At 40.0% G+C, this 23,211-nt stretch overlaps 2 protein-coding genes across 3 annotated transcripts in view; both read right to left on the bottom strand.

Annotated features, from left to right (window-relative positions):
* Nucleotides 1–23,211, bottom strand: part of LOC124161188 (leucine-rich repeat serine/threonine-protein kinase 1) — a 348,442-nt gene that overhangs the window by 160,695 nt on the left and 164,536 nt on the right. The window lies entirely within an intron of this gene.
* LOC124161189 lies at nt 504–5,440 on the bottom strand. Of its 2 annotated transcripts, XM_046537427.1 has the most exons (3): nt 3,187–5,440; nt 2,760–3,071; nt 504–2,688 (listed from the first exon to the last, which is right to left on the bottom strand). In XM_046537427.1, the coding sequence occupies exons 2-3, from the start codon at nt 3,063–3,065 to the stop codon at nt 550–552; spliced, it is 2,445 nt and encodes an 814-aa protein (XP_046393383.1). In that variant the 5' UTR covers nt 3,066–3,071; nt 3,187–5,440; the 3' UTR covers nt 504–549. The 2 variants fall into 2 exon arrangements, with proteins under 2 accessions (XP_046393383.1, XP_046393382.1); XM_046537426.1 differs by having other exon boundaries at nt 2,760–5,440.

Raw genomic sequence — 23,211 nt, 5'->3', positions numbered from 1 at the left:
ATCATTAGTCAAAACAGTAAAAAAAAAACAAGGTGAACAAAAAAATCACTATTTCCTTATTTTAAGTACACTTCACAAATTATCATAGTTCTTTCATAGTGACTTTCCAAACAAAATATGGCCACCGTGGACTAGCAATCATTGTGACTTAATCATTAGTCAAAACCGTAAAAAACAAGGTGAACAAAACAATCACAATTTACTTATTTTAAGTACACTTCACACATAATAATAGTTCTTTCATAGTGACTTTCCAAACAAAAAATGGCCACTGTGGACTAGCAATCACTGTGACTTAATCATTAGTCAAAACAGTAAAAAAAACAAGGTGAACAAAAAAATCACTATTTCCTCATTTTAAGTACACTTCACAAATTATCATAGTTCTTTCATATTGACTTTCCAAACAAAATATGGCCACTTTGGACTAGCAATCACTGTGACTTAATCATTAGTCAAAACAGTAAAAAAAACTTGGTGAACAAAAAAATCACTATTAATTTAAAGTGCACTTCACAAATTGTCTAAGTTAGAAACTCCATTGTTAAGTTAGAAAGTACCAGTCAACTTTTTTATTTCTTCATCAATGGCATCAGCCTCCTTCTGGCTTGATGCTAACACTTTCATCTTTTTGGCTTGAAGCTCCTTAACTTCAGTTCCAATCATCTTCTCATGGGTCCTTTTTTTTTCGACCTCAGCGTCCTCAGATCGGCGCTGCTTCTTTGCTTCTTCATACTCGGAGCGCGCGTGCCGAAATCTGTTGATCATTTCAGCAGATATTTTTATGTTTTCTACGCCACCAGCAGCGTTGACTGAGTCGTACACTTGGCGCTGAGCCACCAAAGACATATCTAATTGGTTCTCTACTATTATCTCCTTATTGATGGAGAAGCCACGCTCGATGAAAGCTTGGCCATGGCTTATGATCAGAGCCATTTTAATCACTTTCACTAAACCATCTGAGCACTTATAACGATCCCAGATACCTCTCCAGAAATGATCTAGTCTCTGCCTCTGACGATCATATTCTTGACAGGCGTTAGCAAATACTTGTTTGTCACAGAGCACCTTAAAGTCAGACAAAATAGTGTCGCACTCACTTGCAGGAAGCCAATTGCGGCTGTGCAGTTGTTCCAAGAAGCCGTTCAGTCGAGTAGAAACGGCAGTTTTGGAATGTGAAATCAGTTCTGGGTCACAAAAAGTTATGGCTCTGCAGAGTTTGTAATTCAAGGGAGCCTTTTCAAGAATTTTACTAACCATAGCCTTCAGCAGGAGCACACACTCCTCCTTGAACTTCAGCATTTCTGGAGTAGATACTTGTACTTTTTTGAGAGCGTCCTTTACAGAAAAACTAAAATTGAAGTTCTTCACAGGAATCAGATTGTCTTCATTGGTAATGTCAACTTTACATACATCTGACTTTCGATTTACATAATCATTCTTGACAAAATGTCTAAGCAGGTTCGACACTAAGTTCGACAGGTCCGTGTGCAAGAACGGCGCCATTGGGTCATTGGTTTGATAAGTAGTCAAGAATGGCTCAACAAGTCTTGCAACATATGAGAAGAAGGCTAACTTAGGCCCCAACATCTTATCTTCAACAGCTTTTGCAACATACAAGAAGCCGGCAGATTTTATTTTATCCTCTTCAGGTCCAGTTCTCACTTTTTCAATAAAAGTTTTTACGTTTGGCAATATTTTGATGCAATTATCGGCACCAGGTGCATTATTCAACCACCTCACTGCACAATACTTATTTGGGAAAGTAGTAGAGCCTGTCCACTCTGTATACTTACTGCGACGGGCAGGCACATTCTTAAATATATTGTATAAGGCCCTGAGAAACATGACAATATTCCAGCCACACTTACTAACCCCCTCTTTGAAGGAATTATGAACTACGTGCAAACCACAGGACCCCATGAGCAGCAGCAGTGGCTCATCCTCACCAAACTCTGTTTTCATATAAATCTGGAGATCTTTCAGGAACTTGACATTAACATTCGGGCCATCCATGCCAACCATAAGCACATGAGACTGCACACTTCTAGGAATTGCTGTGCAGTATGCCGATATGAGATCAGTCGCCCTTGAGCGACCCAGGAACACTGAATCATAATATTTCGTCACCGTTTCATTTTGATCATCACACCAAAATTTAATGGCAAGATCCATTTGAGTCTTCTGGCTACACTTATTGAGACTCTCGTCAAATAAAACTACCACAAAATCCAGTTTGGTTAACTTAGATGTGATAACATCATGGAAATGTGGGGCTAAACCATGTACAAGTGAATAGGCGATTTTGTTCCGACCCAATTCCATTTTTGCAGCAATCATACTATCTGGGAACATTGTGGGAAATAACTGCACTGCCTTGCCCCCAGAAGACAAAGAAGTATGGCTCGTTACACAATAGATACACCACAAAATCTCAGCTTTGGTAGTATCTTGCTTCATTAACCAGGTGTTAAGACCTTGCAAACCAGCAGTCTTCGGGACGGCGATAACTTCGTTGGTACATCGCGCACATGGGCATGAACATGTGCAGGCAGGTGAAGCTGGTGTGGGGTCATCGGGATCGTCCCGAGGGTCTTCTGCAGTCCCACCCGATGCTGAGGAACCAGGTGCCGCCGCCGTGGGGTTCACCGACGCGGATGTAGAGGTAGAGGGAGTTGCTGTAGTCACCTACAAAAATCAGGCTGGGGTAGAGAACCAGAAAACCCCGAAGATTTTACAAATAACTCACCATCACTTACCTTCTTAGCGGAAGGCAAACAAAATATCTTGATCCCGTAACAGCTCTTCTTGTTCTCGACGGCAGTATTGTGGTGGGTTGATGACAGGTGTTTAGTCAGGGCACCGCGACCCATGTTGCCGAGTTGATTCGTCTTGCAGCACACCGAGCAGTAGAAAGATGTTGGTTTTCCTTCTGGCAATCCATGCTTTAATGCAGTCGAAGTCTTTGGTGAGAAGCAGCTGAAATGAAGCTCCTTTGACCAATCCTCGTTCCAATACGTCTGCTTTCCCCCGACCATGACTAGAGACGAAATGGGCCTCAGCATTCGGGTCTGAAAATAATACAATCTCATTTTGAACTACAGCACCATTAAGTTTCAATGAATAGTCGAATGGAGTGGATAAAATAACACGACAGTGAGTTTGCTAATATTCGTGACAGCCTACCTTCAATGAAGAAAACGCAACCTCCGCTGCTCTCCAGGCACACCGACTCGTCCGGACTCGTCACCGTCGCACTGTTATTGTTGACCCGCCGCGGGCGTAGACCCGGGGAGCGCGTGGGATGGCGGGGGGTGTGGGGGGAAAGGCGCGGAAAAGGAGCGACCGTGGAGCCAAGGTTTAGAGCCTAAGGTTGCCTCACTCGCTTCTGCGCATGAGCCTACCAAGCCGCTACTATGTCACAGACGACCCAATGCAACTTTGCTATTGCATTGTCGTATGGTAGTACAGAATTCATTTAAGGTTCCTGAGACGCTGCGTCGCCATGCGTTCAACACAATGTAGTCAATATTTCCTGCGCTTTCTCCGTTAATGGTCTCAGTAGTCCACAAATGATAAAATGACTTTTTGTGGAAGAAGAGCGCGTTACACTGCCGTGTATGCCGGCCTCCCGCTATACAGTGGCGACGTGCTCAAACTGTCAGAAACGAAGAAAGCTGGACGAAACGTCTCATACTACACGTGGGCACTTGAATTTAGGAATCCTTTTATTTCATGGATATACAAATCGGCACCAACAACCTCTTAATACCCCTCACACGTTAAAAAAATATCGCTGAAAGTGAATCGGTCAAAATTAATATGTATATATACCAAAGAAGTGATGTACAAGATTTGCGATGCTCCTATCACATGTGATAAGCTAGATTTTTTTCCACTTTTGAGATAAATTACCTAACATACTTATTCGTGCAAAGACAATTATGTTTTTACATCATCAACCCGAAAGGCATGACCTCCACTGTATCCCCATTGTAAGAAATCATTCAACCTCATTTCTAGACGTGAGACTAAAAACTAGTTGTAATTTTATTATTTTGTACGCCATTAAATAATACAGAGCAATTTTCCAGGCAATGGCTGAGCAGAATAACCCATAACATGTGATAATTGAAGTTCAAAAATATTTTAGCGCATTAAAAATATTTCTCAGGCATCACGGGAAAGATCGTAAATCGCATGATAGAAACCTATATTTTTTATGGTAATTATTCCTTCACTCGAACAAGCTATAAATTGGTAGTCTTGCTAAACTTCTAAGGTAAATTAGGATAAACCGTTTCAATTTTTTTTCTTTTCACGTCATATGTACTTGCAACTGTATTGAATCAGAACCTCTTCCAAGTGAAGGATTCTTTTTACTTTTGAGATTTTAGCCTGGTTATCCGATCAAAAGTCATTAATTCAGGTATTGATACTTTGCTCCAGATTTATTGGTAATCTTCATTGCGTTCAGACTTTATACTTTTCTCTATTCTCAATTATCAACTAATTTTTCCAGAGCATGATAATGAACGACAAGACGCATGGTGAGAAAATAGCGTTTTGCAATGACATGGTCATCCTTAGTGAAAAGCATATGCATATATGTGTTTTAGTTTTATTTAGCTGATAGCATACCTGACGGGTGATCGAGAGGAGCTTTAAAAGTAGGCATATGAATTCAATTATAGTGCATCTGAATTAGCAATCGGTAATTTCAAAATTTATTTTATAATCAATGATCGTTATTTTTAAGTGACTCACATTGCTGAATGTTTTCTAGAAATTTTCTAAAAATGCTTTGACTCTTCTGAATTCTCTCTGAGCTCAATATTGAAGTTGGTTCCTTTTCAATAGTCTAAATTATTTGCTAAACGTTTGCCTAATTGGAACCGCTGCAGCAAGCGATGTAAAATTTCAACCCTTTTCACTTTTTGCACTCGTCACATGTTTATTTTATTTTTTGATTACTCCAAAGGATTTCATGCATGCATGCATGCATGAGAGGGTTAAGAGTGTCTAAAGGCCGTTTTACACGGTACACGGAATTGCGCAGTCTGACGTACGTGCGAAGGCGCAATCAAAATTGCGTCGTGTAAAGCGGTGAATTGCTAGAACACATGCGAGAACCTTGCCATGCAGCGGCAGGCAGAGCGACGCCAGCACTCCTTGCTTCGGCGGTGAAGGCGGCAGCCCAGTTCGGCACGGGTTAGCACGAGGGGAAGGGAGGCGGTGAGACAGCGCGGCGCGGGCGTTCTCGGCTCATCTTGCGGCTGTCGCTTGCCGCCAGTGCGGCGTGCGGTGGCCGGCGGCACAGCAAAAGGCACACAATCCGATCCATCCTGACTCTTCGGGCGCTCATCCTGACGATTTCCTGATTTTCCTGACCAAAACTTTTTTTCCTGACTATTTCCTGACTTTCCTGACTTGTCCCAACCTAGTAACTACCGAAGGAGGTAAAATGAGAGGGGTGTGGATGAGCCGAAAGAGGAGGCTCCAGTAGTCGTCGCATTAGAACAAGTTAAGTTAAGTCATGCGACCACTTCGGTCGTATTTTAAACGGCTTTCAAAAATATCTACGAGAAGCAGTGGCGGATAGGTATATATGAGGGCGCGCGCCCATGTGGAGCTCCCCGCATTGCCGAACATTGCAGAACCACAATTGTAACTTATATCACTATATAGCATTCTCTCGTATATACGTATAATCAGTTTAAGTAAAACTATCTTAAATTCTGCATGTAACTTGATTATTTTTCATTACGGTAAAAGTAGAAGTAGCTCAAAATATCTCTTGCACCCCACACCTTGACTTTTTTTCGGTATCCGTTACTGACCAGAAGTGCAGAGTTGTGCAACCGTTGATCTACGAAACTTTACACTGTATGACTACTTGTAGTTTTTAAAATGTGACGGTATTCGAAAGATTTATTATTTTGAAATTTCCCCATGTAGTTGCTACATCAATACCATTCATACGGTAAGTTTCCCAGGCCTATTGATACGTGAATTACATATGGTTTGAGGAAGTACCCGATGGTGAGGAAACGGGTCTTTGCCCATAGAATAACTAATTATTAGAAAAGATTTTCCAATTAAAATATTTTAAATTTATCACTTGAATCTCGGAAAAATAAACACACCCAAATTATGTGTACCCACTGCGTTAGTTAATATTTCGTTATCACGGATGTTAAATTTAGCCTGTGACCTGCTAACTAATACACATAAAACCATGAAGGGCAAAATGTAGAGAACATCAATAGCACTTGTACTCACTATCAAAGCAGGTGTCAAAAGTAGGACGCCACAGCGACGTAATCTCGAGACTTACCTGGAAATAGAGAAAAGATACACACATCAGTTAACGGAAACAAAGTTGAAGACAAGGCCATACGCAATATTTCAGTTTTGATTTGACTAGCACCATAAATGAGAAAATCACACTAGAGTTACAAAAAATGTCAAATAACTATTTCAACCATGGATGTGCACATATTAACTACAAGATTTTCCCCCAAAATTAACTGTAATCACCAATTAATACAATAATTGTTCTTTTAAGCAAAGGTATTTATGAACAAAGGTGGAAAATTTTTCACTTCATTTCCTACATCGCTTCCGCAGAACTCAGACACAATATCACATAACGTCGAACTTAACTTGCAAAGGCTAAATCTATAACTAAGTATATCATTCCTGACTTGACTTCACTTCATCAACATGGCCGGTAAAAGTTATTCGCAACTCCCACAAGGCTCATCAAAGCAACAACTTTGCGGTAAAATGAAAAATCTACATATTCGCAAGGTAATTGAATATTGATCGGCGCTTATGGCCAGATTAGCCAGGCCAGTATGGCCAGATTAGCCAGGCCAGTATGGCCAGAGAACGAAAAATTAGCTTTCAAGAGCTCCTGCGCAATTAGATGGAAAAGCTGTATCAGGAAGATCGGAGAAAGGAGAACGAAAATTAAGCGAACAAAAAATCCCAGGAAAGGAAAAAATCGAGATGGAAAAACAACTTGCGTGCTCGAAGAAAATTAAAAGTGCAATAATGAAGTAGTACACACTTGAAATCACTTTTACGCACTGATTCACTGTAATGATCCAAACAAAGGACTCATTTAAATATGAAAAGATAAGTTACGTCAGCGACATACATGAGCATCTCCTCTATAGTAACAAAAGTTTGTATGTAGTCACAAAAAACAATTAAGTTCAGCATTCGTTAAAACCGAAGAGAGCAATCAAATTACAATATTCACCCTCCCTTGCGTAAAACAGGTCAACCTCATATGTTATAACGACGACGATTAGAGTAATTTTAAATATTATATTCAATGTAATTACGTTAAACTAGAAACTATGACTTTTAATTGAACTATATAGGATTCACGTGATATTTGCACGCATATATTTAATGTTTTTATTCCATTTTGCACGATAAATGTCCGATTTCATGAACAGTGAGCATGGAAAAAATAGGTGTTTCTGTAAAACCAAAGGTATTTTTCGTAATATCCTCTCAAACACTCGAATTGAAGTTCCAAAAAAATCTGCAACCCAAAATCCGTTAGTAAAAATATTTTCCATGAAGCGAACGAAGAATGAGAAATTCGAAGTTGGTCCTCTATAAAAAGAAGGAATTAAGTTTGAAAGAACAACCGTGAGGTTTTTTCTCACCCTAGAGAGAATAAAATAGCAAACCAACTAGAGGTTATAATACTGAAATTTTATTGTTTTATTAACTAAAACTTTTAGTAATCATTAATCTTTAAATCATATCAGTAAAATTACTGGTTCTAATGGAAAGGATAAAGCAAACTTAATCACACATATATTCTGCCCCGCCAGCGACAGATATTCTAGTACACAGAGTAAAATTGTAAATTTTTTCCGATTGAAGCATAACTTTTCATAAATGTGTTTACAAGGATTTTTCTCAAAATTTAATTTCATATTGCTATCCATTTTAATTGGATGACTAGAAAAGGTATCGAATCAGTGAAAAACGAGTGACTTTGAGGTGGATAAAACTCAGCACAAGGAATTAAGAAATATTAAAGTATATTCCTACTTCCGCTCCTACAAGATCCACCAATACATGCTTTAGCGTGTTTTCCTCATGAATTTGCAAAAAAACTCTCCAATGAAATAGATAGTCAATGTCTTTGAACCTACTGTCTGTAAAAAAAAGCAAGATACTCGAGTTTGAGGAGCTCTAGCGTCTAAATGAAGCAATCGATTTCAATGCAATAAAAAGCATACGAAAGAGAATTTAGTTCTACGTTATATCATGCACTTTAAAAATTCTTCGGCTCAATAGTATTTCCTGTACTTAATTTTTTCTCGAAAAAGTACCCGTTTTTTGCGCGTAAAATCAAGGTGCCCAACTTTGAGCGCTTGGCATTCCCGTAGTTTTCGTTCCTATAACTTGCAATTTTGATATAAAGAAGCCACATCTATTACTAGCAGTTTGCCGAAAACAAATTGTTTATACTACAAAATTTAACGGAGTTGTTGTAAACAACGCAAACCTCTGCTAACTTCGAAACCAGTGAGTCAATTGAAAATTGATTGTTACTGTTGTCTTCCATAGAATGTTAGTAATGCAAACACATATGAAATGTATATTAAATATCAATAATAACGTCAATATCACTTATTATTTATCTAGATGTTTCTATGCGCGTACCGGCAGCTCCGTCGTGGGAGGGGGAGGCGAAAAGAGGCGCGTGGTTGCCACCGACTCAGCAGAGGGCGCGCTTCCTTTAAATGACCAACTCCCACGATGAAAGTATCGTTGTTGCACCCTTCAGGTAAACTTAAGGTCAGGTTGGGCTGAGCTTCCATCAAAATGCTTTTCTACGACGTAAATTCTAAGCCATAATAGCGTAAATTTTATCGGATGGTAAAAACTTTTTGTACCTAAATCCCATGTCTAACAGAATGGATCTTAACTTTGGGAGAGAGAAACGTGGGCAATCGGGAACATTCTCTAGCAGGTAATCCATCATTCTGCGTAACGTAGGAAACATATTCCTCAAATAGAAACCGTGCACTGTCCTCCTTATTACTCCAATCGTGAAGTCGTCGATGAAGATCTTCGGCCTTCCCAAAAGACGAACCCTCTTCTGTGCCGTAGGAAGGTCACCACTTGTGTTCTCCTTTTCACAATCCTTCTGTTTAGCCGCGACTCTTTTCACTGATATCAAGCTGATGCCAAGACAATCAGACACAGTTTGATGCCAAGACAATCAGACACAGTATCTTTTGTCCATACTTTTATCTGCTTCGCAGCGAGAAAAGCAAATTGCACTCAATACCATTTGGACTTCCGTCTCCGAAAAACCCGTTCTTGGACGATTGATTCACCGAGGGAATCTGCACTAACAATAGTCGAATCATCCCTAAAGGCAAACGTTTTAAAGCAACCAGCGAATGATTCATTAACTGCTAGGGTACTGTGAATCACGATGCGCTATGTGGCAACTGCGCACGACTTCGAGAGACTTTCTCTTTTCTGTTGCTTTGTTTAAGCCATTCCCGTCAGGCAGGGAGAAGGCGACAACAAGAGCTAAAAACAAAAATAAATATAAAAAGATATTGAATATACTGCTGACCATTAACGTGTATGATCTACGTATTTACGTTACTAACATTCTACGGAAGACAACAGTACCAATCAATTTTCAATTGACTCACTGGTTTCGAAGTTAGCAGAGGTTTGCGTTGTTTACAACAACTCCGTTAAATTTTGTAGTATAAACAATTTGTTTTCGGCAAACTGCTAGTAATAGATGTGGCTTCTTTATATCAAAATTGCAAGTTATAGGAACGAAAACTACGGGAATGCCAAGCGCTCAAAGTTGGGCACCTTGATTTTACGCGCAAAAAACGGGTACTTTTTCGAGAAAAAATTAAGTACAGGAAATACTATTGAGCCGAAGAATTTTTAAAGTGCATGATATAACGTAGAACTAAATTCTCTTTCGTATGCTTTTTATTGCATTGAAATCGATTGCTTCATTTAGACGCTAGAGCTCCTCAAACTCGAGTATCTTGCTTTTTTTTACAGACAGTAGCCACCTGCCCAAACATTTGAAAAAGCTCGACTACCGCATTTGCAACATAATATTCACTAAGTCTACCTTTCCATTTACTACAAATAAAACGCGGGAATAAAAACAGGCAAACAAGAAAAACCATTTACAGAGGCCCCCCTACGATCCTTCTCGCCCTGATTCTCGGTCAGCAACTTCGTTAGTGTCGAATGGGTCATGGACAAAGTGAGAACGAGATATAAAACCCCTCATTTCAATATTATGCACCAATAGCTTTTTTAATTCCCCAATCAACTTTTTCCACTTCACCACGTCAAGCGGCTTTGCAAATTCGACTGACCATGGAATGGAAATAAAATTCTATCCAACCTTCTCAATAAAAGTTGCAATTACAATGATCACATCTCATGCCGTCAACCTATTCCTAAACCTGCTGAGGTAATAACTAACGCAGTAATTAGATATTTATACCAGTTACGCTTCCATATAGAAATTCACAAACAGTACACATTCCGGCATATTGAATTGAAACGGTTTTTATTTAGTCTTGTAAACTGCAACAACACTAAATGGGGCATTGGCATGAAGGAGTGTTCTAAAAAAATACTCACCACATTCCTTTCAAGTATACCATACGAATCAGAGAGAAAAATCGTCAAAAATTTAAGAGTCAGTAATATCCTATAACTTTTAATTTTAACCTGTCAGTATCAACGCTAGAATCCCATTAAAAAGGGAACTTATCATTGGTAGTCCACCCAAGTGTTGAAACCGATCGGTTAGCGAAGTATATTCGCCACTGTGCGATCCAAAACATATAATTTTCGCGGATTCTGTAGAAATAATTGTTTGTACAAAATCCACATCGATCGAGGTTATGTAGCAAAATTAGGATACATAGAAAGTGAATAAATCAATCCTAATATACTTTCAATTTAATACTTTTCAGCTACTTGAGCCTAATGTAGCCTTATTTTCATGTGACTAACGTTATTTACTCAATAACGGAATTTTCTGCTATAAATCCAAAAGCACACCGGTATAAGGCGTTACCTTTATTTTTTAGGTGTTTCATGTGGTATACGTAGCATTTTATCAGTGTTTTTGGGAAAATGGCACAAATTTACTGGCATCAATTCAAGTATTTTTCAAGCTTTGTAAATTAATACTCATTTTCAAATTCCATTTGCAGCCATTACCCCACGGAGAATGTATTTTTTTTGCCTTCCGTAGATGAAGTAGTGTCATAAGGTACATTTTACGATTTCCATAGAAACGATAAACACTCTGTAACTCACAGTAAAATTCTCGAAACATAACTAATGATTTCAAACTTTTGAGATAGAACAATTCTACCGACTAAAGGACAAGGCAGTGAAAAAGAATATTTTAGCAATCGCTCAGTTTGTAAATAGCTTATTTGAATACAGGAGAGGTCTTTGCCAAATACTGAGAAGTAAGCCGAGGTACCCATATGTGTATAAATCATCAACAATAGTGACGGCTAATACTTTTAAATTTAGACTTCATCTAGCCCAACATATTAAATATGATTAGGGCTTAAAACTCAAGTTCACCTCGAAAGAAGTAGAGAATAGCCGAGCATTGCAAGAGGGAATGTGAAGAACTATGTTCACAACAAAACAAGCTTAAAACCGAAAAGAGTCGGGGAAAGGAGCACTGAAATTAAGTGACTAGGCTGAATCACGAAATCTTTTAGATATAATAAGTATCTAATCATACTTCAACACACAGTATTCTCGACATTATCGGCCTAAATAAATAAAACCTTAACTTTTAAGCACCAAATCACAAGCTAAATATTACATTTTTGTAAATGAAGGTGTAAAAATCTTAAAAAACAATATAACCACAAACAAAACACGTCCAATGTCCGCGCCGCTTGCAAGCTTCGTGAAAACATGAAATTTTCGCTCCAAACACAAGAATGTTGAGGTAAAAGGAATTTTGAAGTTAGGCCTACGAAAATTTCTGGGCTATTCAACGTTTAGTTCTTAACAAATACGGCCCCTGGTCTGAGAACCGCATTTCTCACGACCTTCTTCCCAACTCTCTTGCCCTACACCGAAATCCAGTTCACGAAATGAGAGGAAAGATAGGAAAGCTCGTGCGCAAGTGACGATAACAGGCCGGAAATTCAGTAAACTCAGGGCACAAATAGGAAGAGAAATAAAATGGGTTGCAGCAGCAACACAGGGATATGAATTTAGGGAGTGGGCTTAAAAATTCATAGCTCCACCGTCAGAGAGAGAGACCGAAAAGTCCGATAGAAGGAAGAGCAGGAAGGAAAATACACTACCGTCAATAGTTAATGCTTTAATTCCGACCAGAAAGTTTGCCGTACCAAGAAGAAACTAGGATTAAGCACCCTAAACCGTATGCGTGCATCCCTATGCCTATACTGGAAATAGGATTTTAGGCTTCTCCAGCGAACTAGAGTTCTTTTCAAATATCTTTCCGACTGAGAGTCAGGCCCATGTGTTTTGAGGGATGAGGTCGGAGTGCACGTGAGTTCCTGAAAACCAACCAAAATGCAATACGAGGAGCCTAGCATGCGGGAAATTCAGTCGCTTTTAGACTTCCGTGGAGTACTCTTCGTGATTAAGTTTGCTATGCTGCCAAATGGGAAGAGGGTTTTTGACTCAGTCTTTCTTTTCCATGCACAGGTAAAGACTCCTGAGAAAATATGACAACGCACGGCTCTCTCTCTCCCGATCCCACATCCCTAGTGTCGTAGGTCCCACATTCTGCCGCGACGTCGCTCGCGTCGCTCGAAACATTCCGAACTTGCACGACTGGGCCAGTCGCAAAGATATTTGAAAAAAATCATAGTTGGAGGAATTCTTTCTTCTCGGATTCTCCACCGGGTCAGGTTTACCATTGCCAACGTTTCGATGCCCCACTTGCGCATCGTCATTAGAACAGATGAGACTATAGACGATTCGAGCATCGAAACGTCTCCAAAGGAAAACCGCACCTGGTGGAGAACCCGAAAAGAATACCTAGATTCATAGACTTTTCGCTACTTCAAACTAGCCTATAAGTGAAAATCAAAATCTCTGAGGTACCTAGAGTGCTTTTCTCCCACCTTGTAGGCCCCATGGGTTCGAATTTCGGCGGTGGAGGGCGGCATCAGATATCTCTTTCGTGGCTTCGTGGAGGGCCCCTAACGTACAGGATTGTGTTCTTCGGATAGGATGCAAAGCCGTTTTCACCTTCACGAATTTCGTTAACAGCGGCCAGATTCCCAAGTCGGGTTTTTCTCCAACCCTTCCTTCTATTACCCTTCTCTATGGCGCTGATAACCTGAACTGAGGATCGCCTACTCCAAATACCAACCTACCGCATTATATTACAGTTAATACACCGCAAAACATAAGTTTGCATACTATATTTTTATATCACCCCGGCCCGCGACAATGCCTTACCTATCAACCCCAATTTACCGGCCTCGGTGGCGGCGGGGTGAAGTCCTCGCCTGCAACACCGAATATTAAGGGTTCGAGTCCCGCCTAGATTGCCCCGATCCAGGGTATGAGTGCATGTGATTGTCGTACATAGTTGTTCGTAAGAATACCCCTCTTTAAATGCCTGAAATGAGCTAATTTCGGGGCAATGTATATATACGTAAATGTGACTTTTTGAAATGAGAACGCCGAGTCCAAGAACACAGAAGGGCCAACGGTAAGAAATGGACAATTCAGCCAGTCAGCGGTGGCGGAACACCAATGGAGTGGACCGACCCACAACATTGACTTCGACAAAGCCTCTCTTTTGAATAAAGAAGGACGATACTATCCAAGGGAGGCAACTGAAATCGCCAAAACTGCGGAGAACTTTAACCGCGAAGACGGGTACACTCTCGCCAGCGCTTGGAAACGGGTCTTCAAAGATCTCGACCAATCAGGGCACGCCACCACAAAATGGGCGCCAAACAGGGTGAATTTAAAGAGGAAAAAAGTTCTGCATCAAAAGGAAAAAAATGATAAAATGGAAAAAGAACTGCAAAAAAACTTATAAAATGAACAAAATGCAAACTAATGCAACAAAAAAATGAAAAATTGTGAAAAGTCGTCAGAAAATTTACTTGTAAAATTCTCATGTTTTGGGCCAATCAAGGTCGTTCCCGGCTTCCGATGTCGGTTAGGTTTAGTCTTCCTAATTTAAGAGTGCTTTTGCACGCGCTCACTAGAAGCCTGTCTTTTCCATTCTTCTCCACAAACACTGGAAAGGTTACACTGGTCCCTTACACACTTTTTTTGTCAAAAATAGTCCTGCTGAAGCCGTGGTCATCGCCGCTGAAGAGGTGGCATAAATACTCACCGACAGCTGGACCATCCACGGGTATATAAACCGGCGATAATTTCAGAACACTACCTCCACAACATAAACACTTGTGCACAAAATTATTCCATTGTCAAATGGCTGGTTATGGTGAACTGGTTCACCGGGACAGCTGAAATGCGCCTGCGGCGCATCAATTAATGCGTGAGGTAGCAGCAGAAGCATCGAAACTTCAGTGGACCTGAGAAAGCCAACTGGAACTTTGGCGAAATATTGTCCAGCAAAATGGATAAACGCGGAAGGAACCCCGGAAGAATCGCTTCCTATCTTCATAATCTCCGCGGAAGCCTACTTGGAAAATTTTCTCATATCTATTCGACATCAGCTATATCTCTGTTCATTAAACGCAAAACTACTGCTCCCTTTCCCTCACTACATATGCAAAGTCCTCCTCGATGTATAATTTTCACCAATTCACTCATAGTCAGGATATAAACCTTTTCTAGGTAAAAATATATTATATCAATCACATATTAAGCGAAAATAAGAATTTCAGGCCTTAACATAGATCCATCTTTTTCTTCAACACAAATTTTCCTTCCTAACTTTCTCCATTCCACTGCATAACTTCATTTCGAACGACCAAGTACTGAGATAGGAAAGGGATGATTTAATTGGGACCTCCATCAATCTCGCGACGAGCGATGAAACTCTATGTAGAAGAGGAGAAGCCTGCCTGAATAAATAAACGGAGCGAAAGGAAGGATGGCCGTTATGAGTCACGAGGGTTTAATCAAGGTAATTGGGTGTTCCTTTCCCTCGTAAAACAGAATTTTTATCATGGGGATGTTACGGGAACATACCATGCAGTACACCGAAAAGCAAAGGCAATATTCAATATATTTGGCGAAAAAAAGTGGTACTCATAGGATAAGCCAAAAGAAGGGACAACTTGATTCAATTTTAGAGAATTCTGAGTAATGTTTCATTGAAAAGTTGAGTAAAAAATCAAAAAATACAAATATGTCAGTAGCGCAAAAATATTAAAATGAATCAGGGGAGTGTTATGTTTATCAAACATTTTTTCCACCCCTTAAACCCATGAAATCACGATGTAAATTCATATGCTACCCCCATAAAAAAACTAAGGTATCTGCAAAACTAAGGTACGTCAAAATTCTTGTGTATTCCCTTTTCGTTTTTTATTGTATTATTGTATAAATAACTGTTTTTTTACCCTTTTTTATGTATCAATATAGTATACCATTGTATTTTATTGTACTCTCATTTTTTCATTCATAGCCCTGAGGAAGGTTTTGAAATAAACCGAAACGTTGGCAAAAAAAACTTTTTGCATTATATAACCTATACTCCAAGATTTTTTGATCATTAATTAAAAGAGGTCAAGACAAGGGAAAAAAGAAAATCTACTCATAAAGAAAACGATACTTATGACGTGAGAAATGCAATTGCTGGCTAAAAACGTATTTTTCAGCCATAGCAGAACACATTTGGAGGGAGAAGGACCACAAAATCGATTTTAAAAGAGCGAAGATAGTGGCAAAAGGAAGCCGCTACATCCCAAGGTAGATTAGGGAACCCTCGGAATCACATAATTTGGTGCAGGCGCGCTCACCTCAAACAGCCAGTAAACGATAGAAAACTATTGGAGCATCCTCAAATGTGACCGGGTTATATACCCGTGGATGGTCCAGCTGCCGGTGAGTATATAATATATATACCACCTCTTCAGCGGCGATGATTGTACGCAAAGTGCGTACGCGGGACAATTATGGCGAAACGAGTGCGTAAGGGACCAGTGTAACCTTTCCAGTGTTAGTGAAGAAGAATTAGAAAGACAGGCTTCTGGTGAGCGCGTGAAAAAGCACTCTAAAATTAGAAGACTAAACCTAACCGACATCGGAAGTCGGGAACGGCCCTGATTGGCCCAAAACATGAGAATACCAAAAATACAATTTTTTGAAGATTTTCCACAATTTTATCATCTTTTGTTATATTAGTATTCTTTTTGTTCTTTCCATAATTTTTTTTGGAGTTACTTTTTCCATTTTATCATATTTTAGGTTTCTTTTGAACAGTTTCATACATTTTTTGTTTAAGTATTTTCTTTTTAATTCTCTTTTCAAACCACAATAAACACTTTTGACGAAAATTATAATAATGATATTGAAAGCAAAGACATAGGACAAAATTCAGCATTAGCGAATTAACATCTCTTTTGGCCGTCTGTAGCTTTTGAAGCGTTTAAATTGTACTGGGTAATCCCATAGTTTCTCTGTAAGCGGGTTGCGTGAAAGGGAGTTTTGAAGTCTCACAGCTTGCGACTTTATGAACTCGAGTATTTTTGGAATTTTGTGAGCTGAATCCACAAGACACACATAGCATAAGCAGAGACCATGGCCACCCAATTAGCGACGAGTGGAAGAGAGCGCTGATCAATCAGCGCTCAGCGGAAGGACTCCGACTGTTATGTAAGGCGGCGAAAAATCAAGGCTTCTCACCTCGGATCAGGAGAATGAAGCAGGATAGCTTACGAAACTGTTGTCAAACAAAAAACGTGACTGGAGAACGCGAAATATTGCATTCATCATAATCTATACTTTTTTCGACAGAAGTAAAAAATACATAAAAAAAGATGGGATGGAGTGCGTTAAGGCAGGCAATGCGGAGATGTTAAAATATGTAAAATAAAAAAATTAAGCCATGAAATACAAGTACAATATTATTAAATCAATAACATGAGTATTCAAACATGTTTTGACGACTATTAAGAGCAGAAAAAGTCAGTTTATGAATTAAATTTAGTAGGGTATGGTGTGGTAGGGTGTATGTCTCATATGAATGGTTTGGTAGCCAAGGGATACAAGTGATTTCTTTTTTCTACACACAGTTAGGTTCAAAAATTAGGTATCTAAAACAAACGAGATGAATTAGGTATTTGTTACTGAGCATTTGATTTTCTACTCGATGTCCCCACAGAACTGAGACTCACTCGTATCCCTTGACAACCAATTTTTGTAATTTTCTTCTAACAATCAACGTTACCTAACTCTGTTGAGAAAAATATCACTTGCACCCCTTGGCTTCCAAACCACTCATATAGATATAGTAGTATTCAGACAGCAAAAATCTAATTTGAATCAACGTAATCCAAGCATTAAAATTCTGATCTCCTCTCACGGTTTTTAAAGCGAGGATGACTCCCAAAATTCATTGACCATAAAATCAGAAATTCTGAGACTATATATTCTGAGACTATATATATCACTCTTTTCCATGCATACGCCCTTTTCGTACGAGAAGTCCTCGAAAATTGTACACGGCCATCCCCACTTTCGCGTAGCGACGTTTCGATGAACCAAATGCGTCGTCTTAATGGCCGGGTGTCGACATTTGTCGGACTAGCACTCTGCGGTACATATTTTTTCATTTTTCCCCTCCGAGAAAATTGTAATACACAGCATCGGTTGCTTATGGTCCGCTGCACAACACCGATGTCGGACGGCCGATATTTCACCGGCGTAGCGCTGCTTGCACACACGCCGAATTTTATCCGGTCAAACGATCACTTGCTTGGTTGTTGTGCCGGTGATCACAGTGAAAATGGCCGGTGCGTGGTCGGTCAGTGTAAAAGCTCCCATGCCCTCTAGTTGATCATAATCGGAATGCGGACGACTGACACTTCATCGGTCGTCCAAAATCGGAGTGTAAGAAAGGGGCCTATCTGTATTGATTTTAATAATACGATGTAAATTATTGCACACGGTTGCCAGCGAGGACATGTCATTGTTGATTGGTGGAACCACGTTTCCCATTTTCCTGCAATTTAAGTTCCGCTGACGAACCTTGAGAGTCTGTCCAATGTCTTTCCTTCTTTTATATTTAGTATTTTTAATACTAATAAAATTCTGTCAACCAATATTGTTCGCAAGGAAAAAATATTGTAATAGTAATTTAAAAAAAGAAAATAAACCAATAAAAATGATAAAACAAATAAATACTAATTAAATAATAATAACAATAGACAAATAAAAAAATGATATTCATTGGAAAAAATATATATATTTTACATTCTGGGAACTTTTTGTTATTCTTTGATTAGTGTTCTCTAAAACAAATCAATAATCAATATCTGTTTTAGTATGTAAGTTTCCGCTAACACAAGCACCACACTACCCCAACAACACAAACATCTGCCCAAAATAAATTGTACTGTCATCTGGATGGTTGTGGTAAACATGGTTCACCGGTACGGCGTTACGCGCCTTCGGCGCGACATCTAATGTGAATCCTAAACATTAATGACAGCAGTGCATAAGTTAATAAGGAGTAAAAGGTGGAACAATATCGTAAAACAAGCGGTAAAAACATATAACTCCACCAATGATTTCAAGCCATGAGGAATATGATTAGAGCAGGACACTTTCTGACACAAAGCATCAACAACCCATAAGTTGATGAATAAGCGTTTTATCGAAACGTTGGCCAACATGTGAAACAGCGGTCCCATTCCGAGGAGGATTTCTCGGCGAATACATGGATTCTTATCTCTTTTGTCATCACCAAGCATGGGTATACAAAAAAGGGATCGGAGAAATTGAAAGGTACCATACATCATAATCCCACTAGAACAAAAGGAAATGGAAATGCCACACTTTGCAAATTTATTGGGGAAACAATTCTCAATTACTTACGTTCGGTGACCACAATTCGTTAGGCGGACAGTCATACGAATATTCATAATCGTAAAACATTTTGCACACGGAAAAACTGACGATATCATTGGCGGTAGGGTGTTGGTAAGAGTAGAAAATTACTGCAGGAAACAAAAAGTGCAGGAAGAAGGGAGTATAGGAGTAAATTACTATTGATCAGGTTGAGCCAATGTAAAACCAATGATAACAGCAGTAGTAACTGTTGTTGACCACTCGTAAGCACACTTCAATGCACATGCGTTTTCTGGATCGAAATTATTACTAATGCACCCAACTCAAACAAATCCTGTCTCTAGTAGGATGGAGAGGGGTAAATGGTAATGCTGTAAGTGGATGCGAAGGAGAGGGGGAAATGATGCCTCAACGTGGTGGAGAGTAAAACGTGACGTACGGCAATGAAAGAGTCATTAGTCACGAGGAATAGGTGGCAAGAAATCAGGGAGGCATGAGGGAAGTATGGGAGGAAACGCCAGCGAGGAAATGGAGAGGGGAACAATTCCATTTGATCCAGCATGAGTCGCTGAAAAACACGGGAGGAAAGTTACGTCAGTTAAACGTAAATTAACTGATAGAGAGAAAAAACACTCGCTCGTCGGTGAATAAAACTATATAACAGACGCATTTCATTTTACGACTCACATAAGAAAGTAAAATTAAGGCGTAATCGCGGTACCTAAACAACCATGGTTTTACAGCCAGCGACCGTATGTATGTAGAGCTCTTTTCCATGCTATATAATTCGTTTTCCATGCTATAAAATCTCGCGGCTGAGCTTAAAGCCACCGAGTGCGTCCACCGGGTTGCGGATGGTGGGTCGACCTTTAGATATAGAGGTTAGCTGCGAGATAAGCGAGTTCTCTCGTCGAATAAGCAGTCGTGGACAAAAAGCGGCGGTGATCTGAGGGGGTATTGGGCTACCCTTGGGTAAGGTAGACTATTTAAATGATACCAAAACCTGTGAAGATACCGTGACTTGGCGATTGGGGGCCGCCAACAATTATGCCTCTCAACACCCGGGGAGAGGGTAGCAGCTCTTCCTCACATGTGCGAAGGTGGAGGCCATACTGGTCGGTACAGCGACGCACATTCCACTACGGGCGTGGTAACATTTACTTTAACGGCTGTAGCACTGTGATGTGGAAGGCAAGGGGAAACCACCACATTATCATCCCGAGGAGTCGCAGCTGCTCCACTCAATTTATATAATGTCATGATGGAATTCTCTCGGGTAAAATATTCCGGAGGTAAACTAGTCCCCCATTCGGATCTCCGGGCGGGGACTACTCGAGAGGGTACATCGGTCAAAGGTGATAGAATGTTACGGATAGGAACATGGAACGTCAGATCACTTCGCACCTGCGGTAAGCTGGAGAACTTGAAGGTGGAGATGCGATGAATGAACCTCGATGTATTAGGCATCAGCGAAATGAAATGGCCCCAGGAAGGAGACTTTTGGAGTGGAAGCTACAGAATGATACACACAGGATCGCTAAATGGTAATGCTGGAGTGGGCATAATGCTTAGAAAGAGCGGCGGGATGCGTGTTAAAAGCTACCTGCAGTTTAATGAAAGGATAGTAATGGTGAAAATAGATACTAAACCCGTAGCTACTGTAGTTATACAGGTTTACATGCCTACGTCAGATTATGAAGATGAAGAGGTAGAAGATGTCTACCAAGATATAGCGGAAGTTATCAAGCAGGTAAGAGGGGAAGAAAATTTTATTATTTTAGGTGACTGGAACGCCGTCGTCGGCGAAGGTCAAGATGGAATAATAACTGGGAAATATGGGTTAGGTAACCGAAATGAAAGAGGAGAAAGGCTACTTGAATTCTGCACGGAGCACAGACTAGTGGTTACCAACACTTTATTCAAAAATCCCCTGCGAAGAAGATACACGTGGAAGATGCCAGGAGACCTTAGAAGATTCCAAATCGACTACATTCTAGTGAAACAAAGATTCAGGAACCAGGTGAAGGACTGCAAAAGTTATCCAGGGGCAGATGTCGATAGTGACCATAATTTAGTTATGATGAAATGCCACCTTAAATTTAAAAAGTTGAAGTAAGCCGTGAAAACATATGGCAGGTTGAAAAATTGAGGGAGGTTCAGCATCAACTGGCTTTTGAAGAGGCTGTAGAAAATAAAATAGGAGAGGATACGACCAACAAACCAATGGAAGCGAGCTGGAAAACCATTAGAAGTGGGCTGCAGGCAGCAGCTGAGGAAGTTCTTGGTAAAAGAAGAGTCGTTATGAAAAAACCATGGATCACGTAGGAAGTATTAGGTCTCATTGAAGAAAGAAGAAAATACAAGGCTGCCAAAACAGAGGAAGGACAGAATCGTTACAAGAGAATAAGGAATGAAATATGTCGTAAAGCGCGGAAGGCTAGAGAAATGTGGATGAAAAGTATTTGTGAAGACGTGCAAAACAATCTTAAGCACGGAAAAGTAGAGGCCGCCTATAGGATAGTGAGGAACCACTTTAAGGAAAGGGGCGTAAGATGTAATACCCTGAGGGACAAAAACGGATAACTAATGATTGAAAACGAAGAAAAAGGGAAGAGATGGAAGGAATATCTGGAAGATTTGTACAATGGAAGCAGCCTCAGAAGGAATGCTATCGAAAACGAGAGGGAAGTGGATGCCGATGACATGGGAGCCCCAATTTTAAGATCGGAATTTGATGCGGCTGTAAGAGACCTCAGGATAAATAAAGCGTCTGGCATTGATGACATTCCTGCAGAACTAATTAAAAATTCAGGAGAGAAGACGTTGAACCAGCTATACAAAATCATTAGTGAAATGTATTCGACAGGTGAGATACCAGAGGACTTTGAGAGGAACATTATAATCCCTATCCCTAAGAAGAAAAGAGCGGAGAACTGCGAAGATTTTAGGACCATTAGCCTGACTACACATGCGTCGAAGATACTGACAAGGATCATCTATAGAAGAATAGAATGAAAAGCAGAAGAGTACTTGGATGAGGACCAATTTGGAATCAGAAAAAACAAAGGCACAAGAGAAGCAATATTGGCCCTAAGACTGCTCATAGAGAAGAGAATGGAAAAGAACAAGCCAACGTTCATTGCGTTTGTGGACTTAGAGAAAGCATTTGACAACGTGGATTGGAGCACAATGCTCGGAATCCTAAAGGAAATCGGGGTTCTTTATAATGACAGAAGAATCATCCACAGTTTATACAAAAACCAAGTAGCGGTGATAAAATCAGGGCCCAGCTGTGAAGAAGCAAGAATTAGGAAAGGAGTGCGACAAGGCTGTACATTGTCACCCGTAATTTTCAACGTTTACATTGAGAAAGCCATTAATGAAATCAAAGAAAATGCATTGGGAGTGAATATTCATGGAGAAAAAATTAGCATGCTAAGATTTGCCGATGACATAGCCGTTATAGCAGAAACAGAGACGGATTTGAAAAATATTCTAATTAATATGGGTAGGGTAATGGGTAGATATCAACTGAAAATAAGCACAAAGAAAACCAAGATCTTAGTATGTAGCAGAAGAGAAGAAGTCAAGACTAACATTAAAATAGGGAAGCAAAAACTGATAGAGGTGGATGAATTCTGTTATTTGGGAAGCAAGATAACTAGTGACGGGAGAAGTAAGAAAGAAATTATCAGCAGAATAGCCCAGGCGAAGAGAGCATTCCACCAAAAGAGAGACCTGCTTACAGCAGGAAACTTAAGTATGGAAGTAAAGAAACAATTTATAAGATCCTACATCTGGAGTATGCTCCTATACGGAAGTGAGGCATGGACAATGACCGCAGCGGAGAAAGCAAGGATAGAGGCCTTCGAAATGTGGTGCTACAGAAGAATGATGAAAATCAAATGGATCGACAGAGTTAGTAACAAAGAAGTCCTAAGAAGAGTAGGAGAGAAGAGAAGCCTCATGAAAACCTTAATAAGAAGACGGAACAACCTTATAGGCCACATCCTGAGACATGATGGCCTGATGAAGACAATCGTCGAAGGACAAGTGGAAGGTAAGAATGGAAAAGGAAGACCTCGAACAAAATATATGGAACAAATGAAGAGAGATGTGAAAGAGAAGAAATACGTAGGTGTGAAAAGA

The sequence above is a fragment of the Ischnura elegans genome, chromosome 6 (genome assembly GCF_921293095.1).
Source record: "Ischnura elegans chromosome 6, ioIscEleg1.1, whole genome shotgun sequence".
Classification (NCBI taxonomy): domain Eukaryota; kingdom Metazoa; phylum Arthropoda; class Insecta; order Odonata; family Coenagrionidae; genus Ischnura; species Ischnura elegans.
This window is presented reverse-complemented; position numbering and strand designations above follow the sequence as displayed.